This window comes from Orbicella franksi, chromosome 14 (assembly GCF_964199315.1).
Source record: "Orbicella franksi chromosome 14, jaOrbFran1.1, whole genome shotgun sequence".
NCBI classification, from domain to species: Eukaryota; Metazoa; Cnidaria; class Anthozoa; order Scleractinia; family Merulinidae; genus Orbicella; species Orbicella franksi.
The window spans coordinates 13,482,285-13,507,871 of NC_138158.1; the positions used below are offsets into that span (position 1 = coordinate 13,482,285).

At 37.8% G+C, this 25,587-nt stretch overlaps 2 protein-coding genes and 1 long non-coding RNA gene across 3 annotated transcripts; 1 reads left to right on the plus strand and 2 right to left on the minus strand.

Annotated features, from left to right (window-relative positions):
* The first annotated feature begins 65 nt into the window (after positions 1-65).
* LOC145467751 (uncharacterized) lies at positions 66-25,185 on the plus strand. Its single transcript, XR_014042102.1, has 3 exons — positions 66-1,059; positions 4,533-4,608; positions 19,292-25,185. It is a non-coding gene; the product is annotated as an uncharacterized LOC145467751 (long non-coding RNA).
* LOC145467726 (forkhead box protein D5-like) lies at positions 4,602-6,372 on the minus strand. The gene has a single exon (XM_081451326.1). The coding sequence runs from the start codon at positions 6,370-6,372 to the stop codon at positions 5,644-5,646; it is 729 nt and encodes a 242-aa protein (XP_081307452.1). The 3' UTR covers positions 4,602-5,643.
* Positions 12,280-15,419, minus strand: LOC145467721 (uncharacterized). Its single transcript, XM_081451324.1, has one exon. The coding sequence runs from the start codon at positions 13,144-13,146 to the stop codon at positions 12,283-12,285; it is 864 nt and encodes a 287-aa protein (XP_081307450.1). The 5' UTR covers positions 13,147-15,419; the 3' UTR covers positions 12,280-12,282.
* Positions 25,186-25,587: the final 402 nt, after the last annotated feature.

Here is a 25,587-nt window from a genome sequence, read left to right on the forward strand (position 1 = left end):
TAATATATGAAAGATCATTGTATATAATTTGTCTCAAATGGAGTAAATCTTTGGCCCGCACTTTCCATCCTTTAAACCAAAATTTTGCAAAACTTTTATGACGGTGCAAACGGTACCGAATTTTCTCGACTAAAGTTTGCGGAAAAACCAAGAACTGATGAATTTCTAAGATTCGAACCGTTGACTCAAAGGTTTGAAAATTCTGAGAGCAAAATCAAATAAAACGGAAACTTTTGGTAAGAACTTATCGAAAATTTAGGAGGTTTTCCTCTTTTAAGAAAATTCCAGAAAGTGCTGTTCCATTCGCCACTGGAAATTTCAGAAATTGAAATCGGAGTTTTTGGTCGAACGGAAATTGGTCTTTGTTGGGAGATTTAAACACCGTTCGGTAATTTTCTTATTGTCGATTTAACAAATTGAAACTAGTTTTTTATGCGTCTGTCCTCTTATTGATGATAAATTGCGTCATAACATTGTCAAAGTGCATGTAGAACCACGAGCTGCAGGCGAGTGGTTCCGCAGTAAACTTTGACAATGTTATGACGAAATTTATCATCAATAAAAGGACAGACGTATAAAAACCTGACGTCAATTTGTTTTTTTACAATAACTGTCTAATTTCTCGCGCGCTGATTGGCTCATTTTTATCATCAATAAGAGTACGGACAGATAAAATGTTAATTTATGCAAGCTTTCAAGTTCAACTTGCAGATGTCAAACTGTCAACTTTTTAACCAATGAGATTTTATGGACTTTTTTAAGTAGCCAAACAAAAGGCGAAAAAATCTGTTGACAATGTTCGCGTCATTTTGAATAAAATTCACTTATCTTTGTTTGCGGCAAGTTTACGGTGTCTTTTCCCCTCATTTATTCCCGGTATTTGACCATTTTGGGGTCTTGTTATTGTAAAATACAGGTTTTAACCGACTTTCATGACTGTTATAGAGATCACTTTTCTTATTGTCCTGTTTTTTAATGCCGTCACGAGAAGTAAAATTTATTTTGTATTGTATTTATTTTCTTTTACAGGTATAGTGCGATTATGGCTCCTGACAATAAGTAAGTTGTGAATAACTTGGGTCGCCAGACAACACTTGTGTAGTTATAATCGTATCGCACCCTACTATAGCGTAGACTGCTGGCAGTCTGTTTTTCTCTCGAAATTCAGCAGGGGTTATGAGGAATGACGCTTTTGTGTAAAGGGGAATGGGACGAGAAATGGGCGCGGCACGCACGTCCCGCCTTCTTCCCCACTCGGCCACCGCCATACTGCCCTTTTGCGTTCGCGATGACTAAACACTCGTCTAAATGACCCTAAGAGAAAAAACCGGCTGCCAGCAGACTAACGATAGTGAATCGAATGGAATATTGCTTTATTAACATCAAATCTAAAATCCAACTTTTGTAACATTCCTAACGTTTTTTAAGCTTGCTTTGGATAGATTTTCCGAATTTACGACAAAAGGACTCATCTTTTGAAAATATGGTCACGTGATTAAATCCCTCATTTAACCGTATGATTTCGGTGGACATTTCAGTGAGATCTAAACGACGTGATATATGAAATGGCGGGAAAATAGCACCATGATTGTAGTCACGATTGCCTGCTAAATTCACGTTTCCGACGATTGCTTTTTGTTCTACACTCAGAATTGGTCCATATTTATTTTACAAAGAGAAATTTATTATTCAATTCAAAACAACAGAAAAAAATGATAGGTCACCATACTCATTCACGAGAAAATGACGATTTACCTGTACGGCGAGGTCCAACTGTAAAGAAAAAGCCGCCATTTTTTAATGCGCGCGCGCTAATCACGCGTGAAATTATGCGCAGTAGGGATGCGCAATGCAATACTGGGGAAAAACCTTAAGGTAATTCCTCTGAAATAAAAGTGACAATAGATTTTTGTTCAACCTTTGTCCACTGAATATTTTTCATATGACAACTTCAATTTTGAAATAAAAGAGGGGGGTGCCCATGCTCATTAAGGAGCAGTGAGGCATTGAAAATGCCCCATTTTGGTATTATTTAATGCTCATTATAAAAACGCATTCTTATAAAAACGCAGTAAGGATGCGCAATGCAAATGTGAGGAATGACCTCAAGGTCATTCCTCACATTTGCATCGCGCATCCTTACTGCGCATAATTAATGGCGTCATTAGCGCGCGCTCGTGCACGCGCATAGTGAAAACATGACGGATTTGCCTTGATATTAAGCTCTTTCAGTTGAAAAATGGCTCTAGCTCACCAACGAGTACGGGCACACCAATTTTTTTTCCAGTCATTGTAATCAACTAATTATAAGCTTCACGTGAGAAAAGACTGATCTAAATTCTATTGCTGAAAATTTAATAAATAAGAAAAATAGCAGATACACTGTGGTCTTTTCTATCTTGCAGTCGGTAACCACGTCCAGAAATTTAGTTCAAATTTTAATCAAGGATTTAGCTTTTTGTCTGAATCAAACTTAAAATGTTTAGTTGTGTCCGACACAATGTATTGACTGTAGTTTAATGCGTTTTCTTATGAGTCTGGGCTCACAAAGATTTTACAATTACTGGGAATGCGTTTTTATAATAAGCATTAAATAATGCCAAAATGGGGCATTTTCAATGCCTCACTGCTCCTTAATGAGCATGGGCACCCCCCTTTTTAGTGCAGAGTGCACTATTGGGATGGTTATGGGAGCTGCCTGCCGCTAAGGAACTAAGGCGATATGGCACTATGGCGCTATGGCACTATGGTGCTATGGCACTATGGTGCTAAGGGGTAAACTTTAATGTTTGTTTAATTAATTAATTTCAATTAATTAATTAGTCTAGAGGCAAGGAAGTAGTGGGAGTAGAGTGGGAAAGGTACATGTGTACTCTACGTAAAACACATTTCCTCGCCGTCACTTAGCTTTGAACATCGCAAAGCTATATATTTGTTTCAGGTAACCCCTTGCTCTCCTTGTGGTACCATTCTCCTTAGAACAAAACTAATTTGCCCTAAACGCATGCGTAGATTAGTTAGCGTTCGTGGCTTCTATATTAGGTGAAGGATACATTGCATACAGAATCACGCACAAATGTTGAGTGGTTTTCCTTATGGTAGAGCTCAACATGTAAGACGCATGCGTTCGAGCATCATTAGTGTTAAACACTATCTTTCCACGCGGTATTTTATATATCATGTCATGTGACCAAGGACGGCAGTTATTTTTCAGGTAGCGCCAATTGTCCCTTTTTATTGCAAAAGTGAAACGTTACTGTGGCTGCGTAGCTTTAAGAATTACACACAGGTCGGTTCAACAAATATCATCTGCTGTTTTCAATCTACAATAGTGTGCTTGTCAGGGTTCAAATGTATTGCTTCTCCTTAGCGGCTTGTTTATTTCTTGCCTTAATTGTGTCTGTAAGAGAGACCAAAAAGTTCCCAAGTTAGTGGTTTTAATACTCCGCAAATTGTAAATTTGTAACAAAAGAAACCAGGAAAATGCTCAAATATTGCTGCAGACACCGTGGTACCTAATGAAAGCGCAAATTAATTTAATCAGCCTTTGAGGAAATCATTCATATCGGCCAGGTAGCGCTGTTTATCTTCAATACTTTTCGTTGAAATGTTTCTCAGCCATCAATATCGTTGTGTGTTAATTTTGAATTGTTTTATTGTTAACAACAAAGGTGGCAACAGAAAAAGAAAATGGTATTTCGTGACTATCTGGTAATTAAATTAGTTCTTGTTCATCGGTAATAATTTGCATTTTTAGTAAAACATCGTTTCTGTTCCGTTTCTTCATCACTACATCAGATATTTAACTTTCTTTCATTTATCTCCGAAAAACAAGGACATCTTCCGTATGTTTTGGAGAAAACAAGGGTTTCATATTACATGCCTTTGCGAGGAAAACAAAAGTATCAAGTTACAAAGTTGGTGTGAAGAGCTAAATTGTCACGTTTGCTGCTTCAGCGTATTATTGAATTTAAAATGAACGAAAATCAACGTAAAACACCAGTAGTAATTAATTTGTGCGTAATGTTTGGACCTTGAATGAAAATACAACCTTGAAACATACACACTGCAAAGGGGAAAAGCCGTAGCAGACTACCAAGGTAGACACAAACCGGAAGTGAACCGAGCAGGGGTGAGTACTTATGGGACTACTGTACCTGAGCTATCAATTGCGCTCTGCACTATCTGAGATTGTCTCACTAGTTTATTTCAAAATTGAAGTTCTCATATGACAAATATTCAGTGGACAAAGTTTGAACAAAAATCTATTGTCACTTTTATTTCAGAGGAATTACCTTAACTGAAGTATAAAAGGACAGGACCCAATTGTAAGTGAACAAACTTTACCAGAGTGCTGAGCTTAATTTTTTTTGCGTCCGGTTTGGTTTTTGGTTTTTTACTGCTCTTCATCTTCATTCAGTCGCTTTTGTTGTACGTTTGTAATTGCAAGCCTTTTCGATTATCCTGTTATTTCCTGTATTTAAGCAGTAGAAATCTTACTTAAATGGCTGTTTTCACTATTTTTCCCACAGAACTTTCCATTACGCCAAAAATTTTAAACTTAAGCGACACTTGCCGCTCTCATTTTCGATATAACGTCAAACACAGGTAAGTTTTTATAATTGCCGGTAGGAGTACTGTATTTTTCAGAAAGCTGAACGCCGAATGCACTCTTTGCTTGCAGTTTAGTAGTTTCACTAGTAGTTGAAGGACAGCACTATATTGCTTATGGCCCTGTCCAACAAATAAAAGCTAACCACAAACAAATATGAGTGAAACTAACCGCAAGCAAACAGTGCATTCGGCATTCGGCGTTCAGCAAATTAGCCCTGCCGCATAATGGCTGGTAACTTAAATTCAGTGAACCGATCAGAAAGCTAGAAACACATTTGATTATCCGAGGTCCAGAATTTAATGTATATGAAAACCTGCTGCAAAGACGTATGAATCAAACTAAATAACAGATCCCTGTTGTAACCATTCGTGGGCCAATTCGAGGAAATTAGAAACGGGATTCGCTTTCAAGTTCCAGGCCTTGCTTTCTGAAGAAGATAATTAATTGCCTTTTACGATGAACGTTGAAGCCGAACTGAATCCTTCGTTAAGTCCTTCAAACTAGCAGGATTAGGAAGTTCCAATTACCGCTGCTAGGTGTGGGGGGCAAGCCCGACCCCCACACCCGCTCCCCGGTGGAGGAAGGGGCGTTTAAACTCTGGGAAACAGTGAGATCTGTATGCAGTGCCTTCATGAAGGTTTAAGACGAAAAAGTGGACTCAGGCAAAATTTGTTTACTTTGATTTAACTGGACATCGTTATCTTTTCTAACATGTAGTTTCACCGCATAGCATAACGTTTGACAGTTACAATGTGTTGCATGATTCTTAAATGTCAGTATCATAGACTGTCCAAAAAAACTAAAACAATTCAGTTGTCTAACCAATCAATGCTCACATAGCAAGAAGAAAATTACAGTGTACTTTTTCCTTCCGTCTGATTGGCTCAAAAGACATCTTGCTTTTGATTGATGAGACAGTAAGATGATAGGCTGGAGGCCTTTAAACTATTATGAAGACCAGTAAGCCAAAGTTACCATATTGCTTCTAAGAGTCGTCGTGATATTAAATCAAATAATGTTAACGATATTTAAGAGTAATAACATGTGCAACCAGCGCAAACGAGACAGAGCGTGCTGTCAGGGACAAACGAGAAAAAAGATCTTCTAGGTCCACCCCTTGAGGGAATGCAATGTGAGCTGGGCAAAGTCTGCATTTTGAGAGCTTGCTGTTGAAACGAATATTCTTGGTCCCCGTCTTCGAGAATGGAACAAGATGCCAAATCTGATGCTGTGACGTTGAGATATGACGTCATGCGCATGTCATGATATGGCTTCAGAGTGACGTTGGCATATGGCCTGACACAGCTCTCCTCAAGCTCAGCTCTGGGTTCTTTTCTGAAGCGTTTCTTTCGTCTCATGAAACTTCCTCCTTCAAACATGTGCGCGCTTTCCGGATGAAGACACCATAAGTGTCCTTTACTGGGATTCGCCGGATCTCGAAAAGTCTTCACAAAGCAGTCGTTAAGGGAAAGATTGTGGCGGATTGAATTTTTCCATCCTTTGGCTGGACAGCTGTCGCCGTAGTACGGAAACCTGTTCTTGATGTGCTCGATGATGCCACTTAACGTCTGACGTCGATTGGACGATTCCAGAATGGCCATTACTATCAAAGAGATGTAAGAGTACGGCGGTTTGCCCTTCTTCCTGTCATTTAGGTCCACAGATCTGTCAAAATGACTAAGCCTGACTTGGGTTGCTCTTTCTCGCTTCATAGCTTCCTTTATAGTGGCAGACTTCTCTGAAGACTCGGACGCCATCTTCGATTAAGATTGTATTGGCTTATCGCTGTAAACGCACCACAACCTTTCGTCACAAGTGATACTCGACTAAAGTAAATTGATTAAATTGAGAATGATCCTAAAGAACTGGCTGATCATTCTCTGTTTTAATGCCGCCGGTAATTCTTTAGTCGCTGTTTTCACAATGAACACTAATTTCAGTTTAATGAAAAAGTCAATAAAGTGTGAAGCCCAAACTTTGCCGCAACAGTTATTTCAAAGCGTGGAATAAAACCATGAGAAAAAGATGGCTTTGAGCATCCTGTTCAATCATATAGACATATACAGTAGTTTATTAACAAATTACATGTTTCAGTGTCGTACAATTTATTTTTCACCTGGATATCATTTCCAAGAATCAAGAACATGTAAATTCACCTTATCATTTGACCGCTCTATCAGACAAATAGGTGTAGAGAATTAGGGAAAATCATCAATTGAGGTGGGGGCTGGGGTTTGGGGTTTGGAGTTTTTGATGTGCCTCTTTATACTCATGAAATCTGTAAGGGGAATAAATATTTGGAACTTACCCGATAAGTATATTAGTTATGGAAAGCGATCGGAGTGAAGGGTATTTTATATTATTAATTAATGTAAAGCCGATCTTTCCTATTTTGATGAGAGAGCGTTTACAAAACGCCTTACGCTGCTATCTGAATGGCATTAAACTAGAAGAACAATCCACTAATTGCCTCGTTTTAATTTAAAATGAAAGCGATACTCCTCGCATCGCTTTAGCCACGAGCCTAAGCCTCGTCACAAACTAAAAATTCCAGGAAAAAGATTAAAAACAGGAAGAGCTGCGATCGAAGGTCCACACGACAGAAAATAGGCGAAGACTGTGTTCACAAGACAGACAAGACAAGCAAACAAATGAAAGACCCGTACGTTTTATCGATGGAATAAAATCTCAGTGGGGAATTTCACACACAGCTTATTTTACTGAACGTAGTCCGCCTCAAATCAAAAAGTAATTTTAGACAGGGAAGTGGAGTCAGAACCTTTCGCGACAGTTAAGTGAGCGGGGTATTTAAAAATAATTGACATAGTTTACTCATTGCAATACTTATAGGAATTTTAAAAATATAATGTAAACAATTTACGGTGAAAGTTATTGAACCGTGAATCAAGTTAATCAGTTAGATGAATAATTTCTCGGTCTAAAGTCTTCGGAATTAAGCAAACAAGGCGCTATTTGAAGAAATCGCGGTAAAAAATATATAAAATGCTCATTGTACATGATTTCTTCACTTGCCGCTCTTTAAATTTTGACAACTCATTATGGGAAATAGCGACATCGCTTTGGCAAATAGGTAAAAATCAATTTTAACGTGTCGAATGAGTACAATGGGCTAAAATAAAACTACAGACCGTTTTTACCTTAAAATTAATCGTGTAACCTTTGCAACAAAGAAAACCTTCGTTAAACACAAACATTTTTATTACAGGATATGATAATTCTTGGGAAAAGGTAAGCTGTGAAAAAATACATCGCTTTTGTTCGATTTAATTTCGGTTAAACGACAAACCAATGAAACGTCTTAGTGACTAAAAACAAACTAGTGAGTTGATTTCGTAGAGTACTATCTGAATCAACATTTTGCTTAATCTATATACTTCAGTTTAACAGTTTTTGCACTTGTGTTGAAGCTGATGCAAAAACAGTGTATGTTAAATGATTAGTTATGCAAACAGCCCACCGTTTGTAAGTACACAAAAGTAAAGTTAAGATAAACAGATGCTTCGGTCCCGAGCAGTCTTTTGTATAAAGTTATCAATATTTTATCAGTTTCATCGTTTATGCTTCCTTTGAGTGTAGCGTTTCACTGAATTAATTTTTTCGTATGTAAATTCACCACCAAATTGCTTACTTCCAGTTCTAAAACCGAAATTATAAACTATTTCAGAAATGGGTTGTGTAGTACACTTTGTCACCGTTAATGTACATGTGTAAGACTAACTTGTACCGTTTTAGTAGTTTTTAGCTTTATCTATAATATAAACGGTTTGACTAATCTTTGTCGTGGGAAATAAATTTTGAGAGACTTGTGTTCTTTTGCAAACGTTTGTATTTTGGTTTTCTAAACAAATACATAACCTATCTCATTTGACTAATGTCTGGTCGAAAATGAGCGAGAGCAGGTCTTCAATTTGGATAACAACTGGTGAATAAAGAATTTTTAAGGTACCTAAAGACAAATTTGAACTTCAGAACAGGCTTTTTAACAACAAAAAAAAATTAGCCAAATAAATGAGGGTCGTAATGACCTGTCTAATTGTTCCAATGCTTCATCGGATAGGGAACCTTTTGTGTACTCAGTGTAAACTGCCTCAAAACTGTCAGCCATAAAATAAGCTCAAATGTTTGTCTTCAACCGGCAAACTGAAGTGCTATTTTTCCTTTTGAATCTAAAACCAAAGTGCATTTTTAAACAGGACCAATAAAATGCTTCTTTAAAATATAGACAGTATCGTATTCTACCATTAGTCTGCTTATTGTTCACTCAGTCACTAAACTATGGTATATTTTGGGAATACTGCATTTCGAACCGACAAAAGCCATGTTTTAGGACGACGTGCTTTTTTGGACCGGAAATCCTCAATGCCTCACACATAAATAGTAAGATACAAATGTTACTCATTCCCGAGGGAAGCTGTCAATTATATTGCGCGCATTTTAAGTAATGTTATCATCAAGCCACAATTTTCGAAAGTTAACCCAGCTCGGTTTTAATTATTTTCCCCACAGTTCTTTTTGGGCACGTTTATTAAATTTTCACCGACGTTTTCTTACTGTTATTGACTTCTGCTAGGTGAAATTCAGTCTAGGAAAATTCAACAAGACTAAGCTCACACAAGTTAAAAACTCAAGGCGGTGTTAAAGTTTTAGGAATATTCTATTATGTATAAAATAAAATATCGTATAAAGATAAATATATTTTAACTGGGAAATTTTTAAGACGCGCAAAGAAAGACAAAATTTACGTGAGCTGCTTTGTCCCACGACTATAGCGCCCGCAGGCAGGCAAGCGGCCTACATTACACATGTCAGACGTTGCGTTGTGTATGCCTGAATCCTAGTATCACGGTACTTGGGCCAATAGAAGGAAAAAAGTCAAGACTAAGCCAAATAACACAATGAAATACTAAGATGACCAAATGCTTCAGTTGTAACTGTCGGTGATAGTGTGAGACAATATTCGAAATTTTATTTGGAGTAATTCTGAGAGTTGGTAATGAGTTTTTCGGCTACACCGGTCACATCTCGTCATGATTTCTCCTTACAATTTGAATACGTTATCAAGCAGACGAGTGATGAGAATAAACGAATCATCAATTAAGAGATTGACTTGACGTATTTCTTAATTCTCAAAACTGACTTCAAAAGAAATGTATTGCAATAAACAAGAATTGATAGTTCAGTTCAATTTCAAATAGACTGGGTTTTGGAAATGTTGAGATCGAATCTGTGAATAACACGGAAAAGTGTACAGTAGAACATGGGTAGGTAGTTGTAAGGTAGATTTAAACATCTAACAAAGAGAAGTTTGTCTTAATTCGTATAACAAAGTTTTGAGATTATAATGTGGTTTCGTCGAACGGAACCAAAGCTCAAGCTTCTTTTCTAAACTTTGATATTTGGCTGGTAGTTTCAAATCATTGACACCGCTGGAAAGAATGCGTATTTTGCACGAGGTGAAGGTATCACTATATATGACCTATATATAGCTTGAGATTTTTATTCGAGATATTTTTGTGTTGCATATTGAACAAAACATCTGTAAAACCTACAAACTTTCTATCTTGAACTCCCTGAAATAACCCATATATTTAGGAATGATCTTTGTTCTATAGAACAAGGCATTTGATGTAGTCTACCAAAGACAAATTTCCATTAGTAGAGAGAAGCACCCCTTAGAGTTAGATATATAGAATTCTTTGACAAAGTCATATCTTCGAAGTGAACATATTAATTCATGTGAGGGGTTTCGAGGTTACTATGCAGAAAAGTGTTGTTTTTGTTACAATAATAACTTACGGGCAAGTAAGGAGCTCATTTTAAAGCATTTTATTTTATTGGATTGGAATTTTCCGTGAAGGTAACTAAACAAGGAAGGGAGTGATGACGGTGAAGAAGTCGTTTGTTCGTGTGTCATAACAATCTATCTCTGCGTGTAATATTTATGCAATCGATCTTTTGATCGCTTTTATTTCGTGGAACTGTTTTTGTAACCAAAACGAACGGCGTCTATTCAAAAACAACTTCAAAAGGTAAACACTCCGTCTTAACAATTAAAACATCTGAAATAATAACACAGAACAATGCAATACTCAAACGTTTTCTTTGTATGTCTTCTCAAAAGAGAAAAACTATGAATTCAAAGTTATTTGTTGTTATAGGTTATGGATGTTCTTAGTACCGCAGGGCCCACACAAAGGCAATTCGTGTGAAAATGTAGAATTAAAAGCAGATGTTAATTGTAGATCTTCCTCTACCCCTGCAGTGATTCCAGAGATGCTCGTTTTCTTAAAATGCCCAAGTTCCTAAAATGTATATATTTTCTTTTCCTGATGTTTTGATCGATTAGAGGATTTGCTCAATTCATCAGAGCTTAAAACAGCCTTCGAACTTCCAAGAGATTATATCGGGGAGAGAGTCTACAAAGATAAGCGCCAAACATTTATCGTAACTTTGCCAAACTTTGGCACTAAAGGAGTTTGTTTTGGACTTGCCCCAACCCAAATCTTTCGAAGACTTAATTAGCAATTTGTAATTCTTCTTTTCTTAATTTTCCTTAATATTCAAATACAAAATGCCGAGTACCAAACGTGTTGTGTATTGATGAGTAAATGAGTGTTTGTAATTGCTTCTTTGTGAGCTTTCAATTCTGTTTTTCGGTAGCTTTGAGCAATTGTAACATGAATTGGTTACTTACATATTAAAGCTGATAGCGATAATGCTGAGTGACTAATGACTTTTTTGTTTACATTTGATGTTCGTCAAATGATAAATGGCTAAATTTAAGGTTTGGCAAACATCTGTAGCGGCAAGATTCATTTCATATTACAAAACGCTTTTATTACAAAAACTTGGCCACAGAGGAAAAATAACAAATACATCGAAATGAGAAGGTAATTTGGGTTTGGTAGGTGTTATACCAAGGGATTCTTGGGCGTTAAGGGAAAAATAAAAGCTCAAACTTACTCTCGTCACTGTTTCATTTATTCTTTTTTAACCATCCCTGAAGGACTTATTGTATTGTTCCACAATCATTTCTTATTTACACAATTCACTAAACACTGGAAAGATGGACTTGAAATTACAATTTATCTATATTAAATCCTAGAAATAGAAACTTTTGCAACTGCCTCCTAAATGAACAAAACGCTATTCATTTTGGCCACGAAAAAGATAACGTCATTCGTCAGTGCGATTTTGTTCTGTAGCAGTTTTAGTTCAGGTTTAAAAAGCGCTTTGCCAGTCCGCACCATCCATCACATGTGAAAATTCTTGATTTAACTGTACAATCGTGCTTAGAAAATGTGAAATTCATTTTACAGCAATATTACCCCATACGGAAAACCGTCGACAGTCATGATCGCGCTGGCTGACAAATAGGTGTTAAAAAAATTCTCGGTAAATTCATACATCAGACCAAACTTAGGATAATTCTTGACAGAGTTTGTTATTCCTACAATTCTAGAGATACTTCTGTATTTAGCGACAAGCTCTTTGCTTACACTGATTCTAAACGATAGCAAAAGTTATGATACTATGGAAGGACAGTTGCAAATGAGAAGAAACTTTACTCTATTCAAATGCTACATTGTCTTTCTTAGGTCAAACGGAAATGACCATCACACTGTTCATGTAGTCACTGACAGTTCTTACCGTTTTCCAGCCAATTGACTGCAGTAGGTACAGTACGATGTCGGCGATACAAGGCAGGGTTTGATGTTGCTGCCGTAACTAGATCGCACAGACGAGCAGCACGACAAGGACGGGCTCCCTTTGCTGGCTGGAGCTGGATATTCCTCGGTGTCCGAGCCAATGATACTCGCGATTGAGAACTTTACAGGCCGTTCTCTGTCTCGCACAGCGGCAGGCTCGCTTGGTCTAGTCAGAGCAGGCGGTAAACATGCCAGATACCTTGGAATAGGGAAGTGAGAATACAGTGGAGGGCGCCAGCTTGGAGAATCCACACAGTTCCAGTAATACTGAAACCCAAAGGTACCAACAGTTCCCTCTGGTGGTCGCGGCCTCTTGAATCGTTTTCTTCGTCTCAAAAAGCTGCCGTTGTCAAACATTCCCTCGCTTGCTGGATCGAGTGTCCAATAGTTGCCTTTGCCTGGATTTCCCGGTTCGCGAGGCATCTTCATGAAACAGTCGTTAAGAGAGAGGTTGTGTCTGATGGAGTTTTGCCATGATGGGAACTTTTCACGGTAGTAAGGGAAACGGCGTTTGATGAAGTCGCAGATTTCGCTGAGGGTCAGTTTTCTTTGGGGTGATTGTAGAATAGCCATTGTTATGAGAGCGATGTAGGAATAGGGCGGCTTTGATATGGAAGATTGCCTTCTAGTTTCACTCGTAGAGGTTTGTGGACATATGCTAGGATCTCTTTTTGTTTCCTCTTCGTCCGGTTCTTTTTCAACCAGGACTTCTTCGTCTTCGTCATCGCTTTTCGTTGTTTTAAAACTCTGTACTTTTATCGTTTCCTCGTCGTCGTGTTTGTAATTCTCTTGAAAAGCCATTGCAGTGCTGAGCCCCTTCAGACGCTACTGTTGTGTTGCACGCACTGATCTGTCAGACGCTGAGTGGGTTTACGCTGTGGAAGGTGGCGAAGGAATGATGTGTTTTCAGTCGGTAAAAGTTGTTTGAATAAGTCAAGATACACGGAGACCACCCACCTAAGTTATAACCACTTATAACAACTGCTCTCCCTGGGGCTATCGGCGATTTATTCACGCATTAGCATCAAAAAGGTTTACTCTGCTGCATCCTATCTAATAATTACCTCATTAAGGTGGTGTTCTTTGTAATTAGGCCGTATAAAAACTTTCTCTTTGGTCGGTAAACTTAAACAGGAAGAAACGACACTGATTATCAGTGGTTAGCGCTCGCGCGTGTGTTTTTTAAGGCTCAGAGATATTTCGTTGCACGAAAAATGTGGAATTTAAATCTTGTGAAGTTAGTGGTCGGCACTCGACAATGCTCGCCCACTTGTAGAGAATTGTAGCCCTGGTGTCAAATTTACGCAAACAAATTTTATAAGGCGAGCCCAAATCTATTTCAAATTATTCACAGATGTCTCCCTATTTACTCACAATATCAGATAAGGCTTTGAAAGTCAAGCTAAAAGCTCCAACGTCATGGTGCGACGGACGGAAATTAGTTGGAAAACCGTGAAGGCAATTTCAATAGCACAATTAATGGCGGGAAAGATTGTAACCATTTGTTAAACAGCGCTATCAATTCTTGTTTGATTTTCATTTTGCTAAGAGCAGTGTGTTTACAATACACTTCTGAGATAAAATGGTTTTATTATGTCTTTTCCAAGGTAAATAAACAGAGGAATCATCTGCATGAAATTAGCTGCTAGTGAAAAAAAAATCTATGCGAGGAGACGAAAAAAGATAGAAATTTGATTTAAAAAGTATTCTAAAACAATCTTGGCTAAGATAATTTTATTTTAAGAGTTCGTTCCAGTATCTCGCGAGATTTTCGTCACCGAGATTGTCACCTTCACAGCAACATATTCGAAGCACATCTATCGAAGTTGTGATCTTTTGAGAGGGCTTAATCCTAACTTAACCGTTTGCAAACAAGGAACATGATAACCCCAAACGGTGCCGCGGAAACACCAAGTTTCGTTTTTACCCCGCAAAGATATCGATTAAAATATCTTCTGAATTATTACATGGTTTTGTGTTTTCTTTTCCTCAAGGGCCATCTTTTTTTCTAATTCGCCAAAAATAACTATTTATAGAAGGGAACCCTCTTTACTCATCTTTAATGTAAAAAGCAAGTACGCTGGGAAAGATTTTATTACAGCGCGTAATCCACCCAGAGTTTTTGCATCAGATATCTTTGTTATGTCCAGAAATAGCAGATGATTTCTATTCACAAAAATTTATTTGGTTTCAATTTACTCATGATTTTTAAAAAGTTTTATCTATGAAGGATTTTTTTGTAATGTGTTTTCGGTGCCATTATAAAATGCGTCTTCACTAACGATTGTTATAACGTGAAAGTTATACACTGAGAAAATATGTAAGGTGATATTTTAAAAGGGTCTGCTAAAACAAAATGATCTTGTCGACAGATTAACAGTATATGTGATCAAAAAGTGACTGGAGATGTCAAATAAAGTCTGGAACAAGGGTTTGATATAGTGCTGAAAATCGCCACTGCCTCACAAGGTGAAAGAACAAGGTGTCGTTTTATTTGACTTTCTTACTTACAATTGTCGGAAACTTCAAGGGCCCTTATTCGCTCTTGTCAGCAAAATAAATGTACATAAGGTTTGATGTGACGATGGCCTTAAACGAATACACTGCGATTAAAAGTAGATATATTTCACGATGACAAAACGCGCCGAAATGCAATCATTTTAGCAGCCTTGAATAATTGTTTGGAATTTCCGTCGTATTTTGCTACTCTTGGTCTGGTTTTGTGAAACTTAGGATATTTGTTTTCAATTAAAGGGAACATAATTTGATCGATAATTTTGGCCCTTTATGGTTTCTCTTCTTTTTTTGAAGAAATCAATCGCGAATTGTAAGCAAGCGGCGAAACTGACTTAATCCTGATATATTGTTTTTCATACTCAATGGCTGTTGTTTTGGCCTTAAATCCTTCGTGCGTGTTGGTTATTAAACAAATAAAAGTCACTATTTGCCCTTGATTACACTAAATAAAAATTAAGACTCACCGAGCTAAGTTCAGCAAGAATCAATTTGAAATTTAATTAACTCTTTTTGTCGCAAATGAAACTGATCATTGAAACCGAACAGTATCAAAGATACACCTTGTCATCTTCAAGGAGTTGTTATTTGCTCGATCACTTCTCAATTATTAATTTCTCAAACTCACTGATTACAAAAGCCATAATTTCTGCGTGGTTTAATTTCCTTTTATTCTTTCCGAAATATACAAACAATTGTCATACAAGACTGAATATGTGAAAATTGCTGAGTAGTTTTTATATTGATCCAAAACAGAGATCAATCCGGAACTGCCGTTTTGGAATATGTTTTCAGGAGGTTTTTATAAGACATACATTTTTTTTTCCTTTTGCGTTCGCTCAGGATACCTCAAGGCGATTTTTTTTTTCGTCCAGTGAGTCGTCGTTGCTGAATGTTGTAGTCTTTAGAGTAAAGCTAATTCACGTAGAATTAATATGACGAGTGAAAAATTATCCTCTCAGAGGTCGTAATTTTGTTATATTCTTTTGTTGATAACCCATATCGACAAAGACCTATAACACCTGTATCTTGTGTATGCTAATCGAAAAATGTTTCATTTCCACTTTATTCTTTCATTAAAAGTTATCAAGGCGAGAATAAAAAGCTTTAACAATTCATCATTCCTGTCGTCTTCCGCGAGCTTTGGGGGGAATTTTATTATTTTTCTTAACCTTACAGGAAATTACTCGCGAGTTGGTGAAAAGAAATAAAGCGATTCATAAACTTGCGACAATGAAGAATAGACACTATTGAAGACCTTCTCAATGACATATTGAGTATTTTTCTGTCAGCTAAAAGCGTCGATTATCAATGGCAAGATAAGTGACTAAATTTCGCGTAATAAAAAGATCAAATAAAATCGGCACCGCACTTCAACGCTAATTCAATATTGTCGATTTGAAAAGCACAAATAGCTAAAAATACTATTCGGGACAGCTAGAAAAACGCATGTAAAACTAGCTGTATGTTTAGCTTTTTAATGCATACATCCCTCCAGGTTTATCTTATTCGGTAATATCGCTTTCTGTGTTTTTCATATATACACGTACTTAAGTAATTAAACTAGCTAGGGAGGAGTTACCGGGCAATGTTTCACCTGCCACAATAATTAAGGCTATTCACAGCTCTAAATGGGGTTCCTAACTTGAAGAAATGTCTCGGATAAATAACAAAAATTTGTTAATTGAGCTGGGCACGGACACGCGAGCGATGAAACACTTTTCTTTCAATGCGTATATCATGTCGTGGTATTCTACCTTTTTAACAATTTTGTTTTCGATACTAGAGCAATTTTCATCCGCAGAGTGCACCTCAGCGATCGCTTCTAAAAATAAGCAATTGTAAAATCAGCAGAAGTCCTGCATAAAAAGTTCGATGCTGAACTAATATCATTTTTGTCTTAGTTGTATAACTAAGGCTCGCCAACGAACAAATGTCGTGAGTTTGGACAATCTCTTTAAGGTAACTTTATACCTACAGGCAAGAAAACACCGAGGCGTGTTGAACTGAGCGAATTGATATTTTCTTTTGACCTTGTTTTGTTATGTGTCTTATATCACCATTATAAAAGAAATCATCTGCTTCTCAGAGACAGTGAAATATCAGTGAGCGACCATTGAAATGATAATGGTAAAAGCTGACTTCAAATAAGTAAAAGAAAACGATGATACCGGTTCAACATTGTAACACGCCTGTCGCATAAATATGCTGGGGTTATCTGAATTGCCTTAGAGAGACAGAAGTATTTTATGACCAAGGTTAAAGATTTGCGTACAAAGGAGCAACCCTCAAAACTCCTACAAAAAAAATCGCCTTGCCAGGTGATTATCTAAGGCCTGTTCGTAACTTGATATATTTCACCCGCATTTCTCGTATTTTTCCAGTGGCTAACAAGTCGTTGAAAATCAGCCGATAGATAAAAATCATTTGATATCTACCAGATATTTCAATTTATAAACAAATTTTAGCTTGGCTTTAAGGTGGCTATTGCTTTTGTGAGCAAAAAATAAGCTCTAAAGAAAACGAAAATGGTCTTTTTTTAATCTCTTTTCAAAAAGGAGACGATATTTTCTACGCTAGAGACTGTCGCGTCCTTTACTGCATGAAGAAGCCACTAACTAAACCTGAAGATCGCAGTTTTTGGCTTAGAATTCTTGTTCTAAGAAGCTCTAAGGGATATTATTTCCATGTAAATAATCCACCGCAATTCGACACAAAGCGCACGATATAAAATCATTACTCTCGCCAGCTGAAGGGAATGAAAAAAATACATGAGTCTCCACCTTCTTTAATAACTTTGCTATCGCGGATTCGTCTAGGGATCACACGACTCCCCTGACGACAGCTTTGGTTCTTTTTGATGTCTTTGAGCCTAGTATTTCAGTCTGGAAGCGCTTTGCAGGAGAGAACAACTTTTTAGACCGCATTTTTGCTCAAGAGCGACAACTGGGAGCGCGAGCAATATGACTTATATTACATTGTCAATATCAGTAAATGACCGCAACCATGGTTAGAGATGTGTCGCAAATTCTGTTTAAGAGATCACTACATTACCGGGTATAATTGACATTAGTTTGATAGGAAGGCGACTTTACAACGCCGCGTCAAGGCAATTAATGTTTTAATACTCGACCTAATTACCCTGATACCCACAAACCAATGCACGTGTGTCGTTTTAGATGTGCGCAAAATGTTTATCTGATAAACCAGAAAAAATCGCCTTTGATTCATTAACGTGATTGTCGTGCAATACCTCGCTTAAGATGACAACTCTTAATCCAATTTCACTCAGCCTGCTTGGGTCTCTCTGTCTCAAAACGTACGTGTTGCAACACATGCTAGTTGCACATGCCCTCTCAATTGTCAATCATTTATATTTGATTCCCAAAACGCGGCCATATCGGTTGCTGTGCGAACGGCAGCTTGAAAGCACTTTTTGCGAAAATAACTCTGTAAAAAATATTTTTCAAAAAAATTATCGATAGTCATCTCTGTTAATATTTTATGGAGGGGAGAAAAATTGATTGGGAAATGATGAGTTTGTATTGATCTTCTTCGAATTTGAAACAAGTTTCTATTTAAAGTGGAAAACACTAATCTTCCGTGTAATTCCGCTGAAAACTTGCCCGCGGCAAGACGTCCTTTGCGCATGTCACAATAATTCATTCCCAGATCGATTCTTCTATCTTTGCTAAGCGACTGAAGACGTACCCTCTGAACGAGAGTGGATTTGCTCTGTTTTCAGTGCCTTCTCGTCACTTTTGTTTTGCTTTTCTGAATTTTTTCCTTCTGTGTTTTTTTTTTTTTTTTTTTGAAATGGAAAATGTCTTGGATATATTGCGCTTACTGCTAACGCGTTGCACTAGCTGCTGTCCATGAAAATCTCTGTGGCTTTGTGCTATAGAAAATAGACTTGACGTCCAACACAGATGATTAAACCACACTGAAGAATGGAATTAACCTCATTATCTCAGTAGAGAGTTGTTTGTACCCTTGACTAAATTTGCAAATCGCTTTCGCGTTTCTTGCTAAACTAAAATCTCCAAACGAAACACAGTCAGGCAATAAATTGATGGAAAACATTATATCTGACTTTACTTTATTTCATTTAAATTCTGGTAAAGTCTCCCGCGGTGCAGTTTTTAGTTAAGCTTCATGCGCTTCTTTCTAACAATTCATGCAGCATAACAATGTACTTCTTTGCAAGCCTCAGAGTTTTAATTCTAGTGAGCTTGTCTCCAGGCTCCCTCTGGGAAAAATAATCTGGTATAACAGATCGGAGAACGTCGAAAGCTTCGCGAATACGTTTTTGTCTCACACGCTCCCTGTGTGTGTTAGTTGCTGTTCTTCTACTCACTTGTCTCTTTTCAAACATCAGTGGCTTTGTACTTGAGTGGGTTGACATTTGTTTTTCCGTTTCTTGGTCACGCAGGTCTGCCCATGCTGCCAGAGAAGTCGAATGATTCCCCAGCGACTTTTTGTTGGCGTTTCCCTTTTGTGGATGGTTTACTTCCTCGGCTGTTTCGCTACTCATATAAGTCGGGTTCAACCGCATCTGGGAATTGAAATAGGATAGAAAACTAGGAGAATATATGTGTAATGTTTAGGGGCGTGCGGGGAGGGGATATGTAGGCTAGTGGAAAGTCGTAACGTCTATTATTATTCTTAAAAACATTGGACGGTGATAGCCGTAATTTAATGGAAACATGCTGTTGAAAAACGACAACTACTAATTGAATACACAATAACTTTTAAAAAATTTCAAAGATGGCATTGATACTATAAAAGTCTTCTTACTAAAGAATTTGACAACTGATTGGCTGGTAGCGTAGCGTTACCAGGGCTATCTTGGTTTCAACAACAGGTGTGAAATTTGCCGAAATCCTTTACCATTTCGCGCGTATCTTCTGATGCCTTACCTGGAGCACTTTTCTATTTAGTCACAAATCCGGAAATTTCGGTTCACAGGTGAATTGAGACGTTTTTCCGGTTCGCGCTGGTGCAAAATGAACCCGAAAAAAGAAACTTCTAGACAGAAAGTTGCGAGAAGTAGGGTTTTTTTACGCCAGTTTTAGAGGGTGTTAATGGGGTTGACCGTTAGCCATAACACAGGCCAAAAATGTAGCTGTTAGGCGTAACAAATATTTATTATATTTATTTATTTTTTAAATATTTAGCCACGAAAGTGAAAATCTCAGGATCTCTTGTCAAGACTTTTTGTGTCTTGTCTTGTGGTTTGTCAGCTTTATTAATCTACAATATCTTATAAGGATACAGACCTTTTTAACTTTAATTTTTAACTTTTTAACTTAATGGTTTCTTATTTCTAAGATTTCTGTTAACCGTAAGGAAACTAAATTAACCGTAAGCCGTAAAAAAAACCGAATATTAAGCGATAAACGTAAAAGCCAACACCCCATTGAGACCCTCATTTTTAAGGGGGTGAACCGAAACAGCGTTTGCGCATGTCATTCATCCCCGAATCGCAATTTCCGTAATCTGCGCCCTCTAAGAAACTTATTGTAAAACACAAGAGTGACCCTTTGTTGCTGGATATCACGTGATCTAAGTACCGCATTGCGTTTAGTGAGACCAACACAATTTATGCGGACAAGGCTTGTAGTTTTTACTCTATTTAAATTTCAGTCACTGTGATTATTAGTATCGTGTAATTTTTCATTGGTTGTAGTAGGCTCAATATGCCGGTTTCCGGCGTTTGAGTTTGGCGAGATGACTTCGGCGAGATGACTTCCCCCTCCAGCCCAACTTGTAATAGTAATAAAGACTACAGTTGTCAGGGGCTCTTCTGTCCATTGTGTTCTGTTCATAGAGCGCAAACGAACGAATCGGACGGTTTATTAAACAGCGCATGAAAACTTCCTAGTTCACCCATTTATTACTCTGTCACAAGTCAATATTCGAATTCTGATTTAGTCACTGATGAATGAATAAAGACTTTTAAAACAGTTTGTGAGCGTGGTACAGATGACATAACATCTCTTAAAGAATAGGGTACGATTCCAACGATGGCGGTATACGCTACAACTTATAAAAACAGAGAAGTAAAGGAAATCATCGCTCCCTCTCTCATGCTGAAAGCAACTGAATATATGTTCACCATGTGACGCTTAATATTCAACGTTCGACAGTTCAGTTTTCTCAATTCCATGAATTCCTTCGCAATCAAGCGATCTCTTACTGACCGCCAGTTAAACTTGCCCCTTGTTTTAACTCACCTTGGTCTGTTTCAGCGTGCAGTTACTCCAGCAACGGTTACTAAACTCTATAGCACGTGTTTTGTGTCGAGTACTCGGAGAGGCCTTCCCAACAAATTTTTGCTCTTTAGTGCAGAAGTCTTTTGGCGTTCATTTACTGAAATATGGCTTTGTTATTGTAATTTGTCTCATTGTTAAGTGCAATTCATTGAAGAGAAATCAGATTTGACAACAGAGATGAGGTGGAGGTCCTGACTGCGGGTAAACTTGCTAAGCCACCCCATTCAACGAGTATTTATTTCCTGTGCAATAAACTGTGAGCTGACAAACTGTATCATTATGGCAAACTAGGAACTGTCAAAACTGACGAACGAACATCGATTAGCAACAGCTCTCTTTAAATCTTTTTCTTCAGTCCACGTGTTTGTTCTCGATGCTTGAAGACTTTAAATGACCGGAAAAGGCCCCTTATAACTGGACCTATGCTGATAATCATCAGCGCAAGTGGAGGGATTTTGCCGGTTCCTTAGTGCTTTCTTTCTGGACGTTTGTAAGAAGTGTTGGGTTAAAATGCACGCCAAAATATATGAATACTCGTTCAAATCGAAACTTAGGCTGTGGTCGGAGCAGCTCAGCGGCTGAGGCTACCGTACTTCACAGCACGTGTTTTCTCTTGAAAAACTGTAATGTTCGTGATAGGTTTTTGTTCTTACTTTCGAACCTAACTCATTGTGAAATCTTTTGGTGCTCGTTTACTGAAAAATGTCTTTCAGGGAATAGTAATATTGTGATCATGACAAAAAGTTAGCGAGTTAAAATGATTATAATACCAAATGAACAAATAAAACAATGGAGTCGAAGTGCTGATAGACTATATAAACAATGACTTGCAATGTAATAAACAATAAGTAAAACGTTTTATCCTCATACAGTTACTGCAACATGTTTCACTGAACAAAGCCTGCCCGGATCTTTAACGATCGTTGGAGCTAAGAAAAAGCGATGGACTAAAACAAAACCATTGTTCCTATTTGAAAACGAGTTCAAGTTGCATTGACCATGTTCCGAGCAATATTTAATTTTGGTTTGGTTTTCTAATTTCATCATAATAAGCAATAACGAAATCTAAATTGTATGTGTCTCTGACTGGAACAAAAAGTTAAATACAAAGCTGATAAGAACCTGTAAAAACTTTGCCAAAAATATTCGGCTTTCCTCGAATTTATTAGCAACGGGTTTCCTCATGACTGGCAGCTTGCTCGTTGCTTCGTTGAAATGTGTGAGACTTCTAACGATTGGTCGATGCGCGGGATAGCTAATTACGTGAATGATTTATTACAAAAGTTCTGGAATCACAATTGGTGCATTGGCCGAGTTCGGTGCCTGCATGAATTGACCGTTTTCGATGTATTAAAATTCAGCTTGGCAGTGAGGCTTAGAGGACACACACACAAAGAAATTGAGTAGTTCGTATAGTGTGATCGTCCGGGTGAGTGTAGTTCTGAAAAGAACTGTTGTTGGTGACTGACGTTTAGACAACCTGAGCGGATGTCATCTTCAGAGTGTCTTCACTCTGAAGATGACTTCCGCTCAGGTTGTCGAAACGTCAGTCACCAACAACAGTTCTTTTCAGAACTACACTCACCCGGACGATCACACTATACGAACTACTGATACTCCTGGGTTCAAAACATTTACAAAGGAAATTGAATGACCATGTTTATTCATTTCTTTTGTTTGTGTCCTCTAGGCCTCACAATCAAGCTGAATTGGGGCCTATTGAGTTCTCTCCCGGAATGCCACGCCTTCTTGTGGAAATCACGTGTTTTATCGACCGTAATAGTATGATCAAAATCCCTCAAATGAACGAGTTGTGATTCTGTTTGGAAAGTTTCTGCCGGTAATTCAAGTAACTATGGCACTTCCGAGTGGGGAAAAACACATTACGCAGTTAGTTATCCTAGTGTTTGTCCTTTCCCACCGCATTTCCCGTTTTTTTTTTTTTTTCATCGCGAGAAAACAAATTAAGTCCCCTGTTTTTTGTTGTCACCGCAAGAAAACAAATTAAGTCAACTGTCTCCGAGGTGTCTTCGAAAAAGCTCTCAAGAGTGTTGTTGCTCAGCAAAAAAGACAGTTGAGTTAGAGTTAAACATCTCGTCACTTTTATGGCACACAAACCTCCAGCCAGTTTATGGTCAAGAAATGTAGAGTCTTTCTTGCAGCATTGTCCTTTTGGGTCAAACAGACAGAGTCTTAGCGGGAAACAGACTGAAATTCGAAGATCGAAAATCAGTTTGTTCCCTATATTCTATTTATATTTCAATGCAATTTGGAATGCGTGGACTGAAATTCTAGGAGTTTTTTAATCACTCACATAATTTGGTTAACAAATAAAGAAGCCTAAGCCGTGTATTACACTGTGATAAAACACGACGGGCATTTGAGAACACGAGGGAAATGTAGAAAACACTCGCCTGCGGCTTTTGTTTTCTACATTTCTCGAGTGTCCTCAAATGTCCGAAGTGTTTCATCACAGTGTAGTACACGGCTTAGGCTTCTTCATTTGCTTTATGATATAGATTTTACACGCGAAAAACAATAAAACACACTTTTTCTATGTTTTATACTCTGATAAAACATAGGTTTTTGACCAATCAGAGCGCGCGCAGGGTCCTAGCTGTATTATAATACCTAATACAGCGTCAACGACGTGACTCTCACAAGCTGTGACTCGTTAGGAAAGCCGTTGTTAACTTAAAAACCATCAAAACCGGAAGATTTTCGGTCGAAACGTCCTTTCACCTGAGTTCTCATGAGCTATCCAGTATTAAACGTTTTGGTCAAGTAAATGTCAGACATATATTAGATTTTGGCATATCCATCCCTCACCACAATTTTAGCGTTCTTTCTCGATATCATAAGCGATCCCTACTAAGCGACTCCCCGTGAAACTTCCTCCTCATTTCAACTCACCTTTTCCTTTTTCAGTGAGTAATGTGCTTTGCTCTATTCTCAAGCGATACACTCCATAACACGTGTTTGATGTTGAATGCCTATAATCTTCTTAACAAGTGTTTGGTCTTCAGGCTTAATGAAATCTTTGGTTGTTCATTCACTGAAATGTGGTTTCGTGATGGTAACATTTCGCTAATCAGTTATAAAAAAATATATATTTATAGAGGGCGGGGTCAGATAACAACAGATTCTGATACCGTTCCCTTCATTGTCACTTTTTCCACGTGTATGCTCTTTAGTGCTGAAGTCACCTACATCTTTACCTGCCAAGAGACGTTGACTCCACCTCTGCTATTGAATATCCCTTGTTATGGACTGTCTGGATGAGAATGAACACAGTTAAGTGTTTTCAAAAATGATCGCGGATTCGGACCAAAGCATCGTCAATACTGACAACGGAGAAATGGTGAAAAGTTTTGTTCTTCCAGCGAAAATTTATATCTCTAGTTGGCCTCTTCGGCGAAAGCATAATGGCAGGTTTAAGAAAGTAAACTAAGGTAGGGAGACATTTTGAACGCAGAGGGGGTAATGTTCACAGAATAGACGTTCACGTCTGCTTCACCTGGTTGACGTTTTACGGCTGCAAACACTGCTGTCAAGCTTCCTACGCCTGTAAAAGGGCTAAGAAAAGTCAAACATAATGGGAATGTTGACACAGTCATTTCGCTCTTAGCACATATTTACATAGTGTCGGAGTACACGAAAATCATATGCTAATTATAAACTTGTTGCCTACCACTTTGCCAACTAATCCATCATACAGCTGTCGCCAACACGTCAAACTTCGCTAAGTGCTATTGTCAAAGTGAATTCTATCTTTTCATCGAAAAAATAGCCTGATTCTTTTGCACTTCTTTATCTCGGCTCCTCTCACTTCTCTCTCGTCTCTGTCAGTCTTTGTCTTAAAATGCCTGGAATCTTACTATCGAGTCTCACTAATGGATAATCTTCATGTTACATTGTCTGAACACAGAAGTATGGCTTCGTGGTGAAGATGATTTTGCCTATCCTACAACCACAAAGTTCAAATGAAAGGGATGGCGATTCGCCATCAGGCACATGTCTTTTGAGCGTAACAACGCCATTGATATGCGATTACGAGTGCTGCTAGTGCTAAGATGTTGTTTCAGTTGCAATTAAATTGATTACGTGAAGAAACTTTTCACAATTGAGCTGAATAGAGCTGAAAACCAACGACAAAATGACACTTTCTCTTTGTTCACTCAACCATAAAGCCACATTTAACCACAAAAGCCTCATAGCAACACTAGTTTCTTTCTTTAGTTCAGTGTATATATATATATTTTTCTATGAATGTATTGCTTTTGAGTGAGACATTTACTTTTCGGTGCACCAGCAAATCATACGTTTTCCGTGTTCATCTGCATGTAGCCAAGTTACATAATAAAAAAGAAAACTGAAAATCTGAAAAGACATTAGTAGAACGATATTTTGAACTTTCGACTCAAAGTGTTCGTAAAAGGCCAACCGAATAATT

Bases quoted from the DNA above. Each gene is read 5' to 3' on its own strand.
- LOC145467726 (XM_081451326.1), bottom strand. From the start codon at position 6,372: ATGGCGTCCGAGTCTTCAGAGAAGTCTGCCACTATAAAGGAAGCTATG.
- LOC145467721 (XM_081451324.1), bottom strand. From the start codon at position 13,146: ATGGCTTTTCAAGAGAATTACAAACACGACGACGAGGAAACGATAAAA.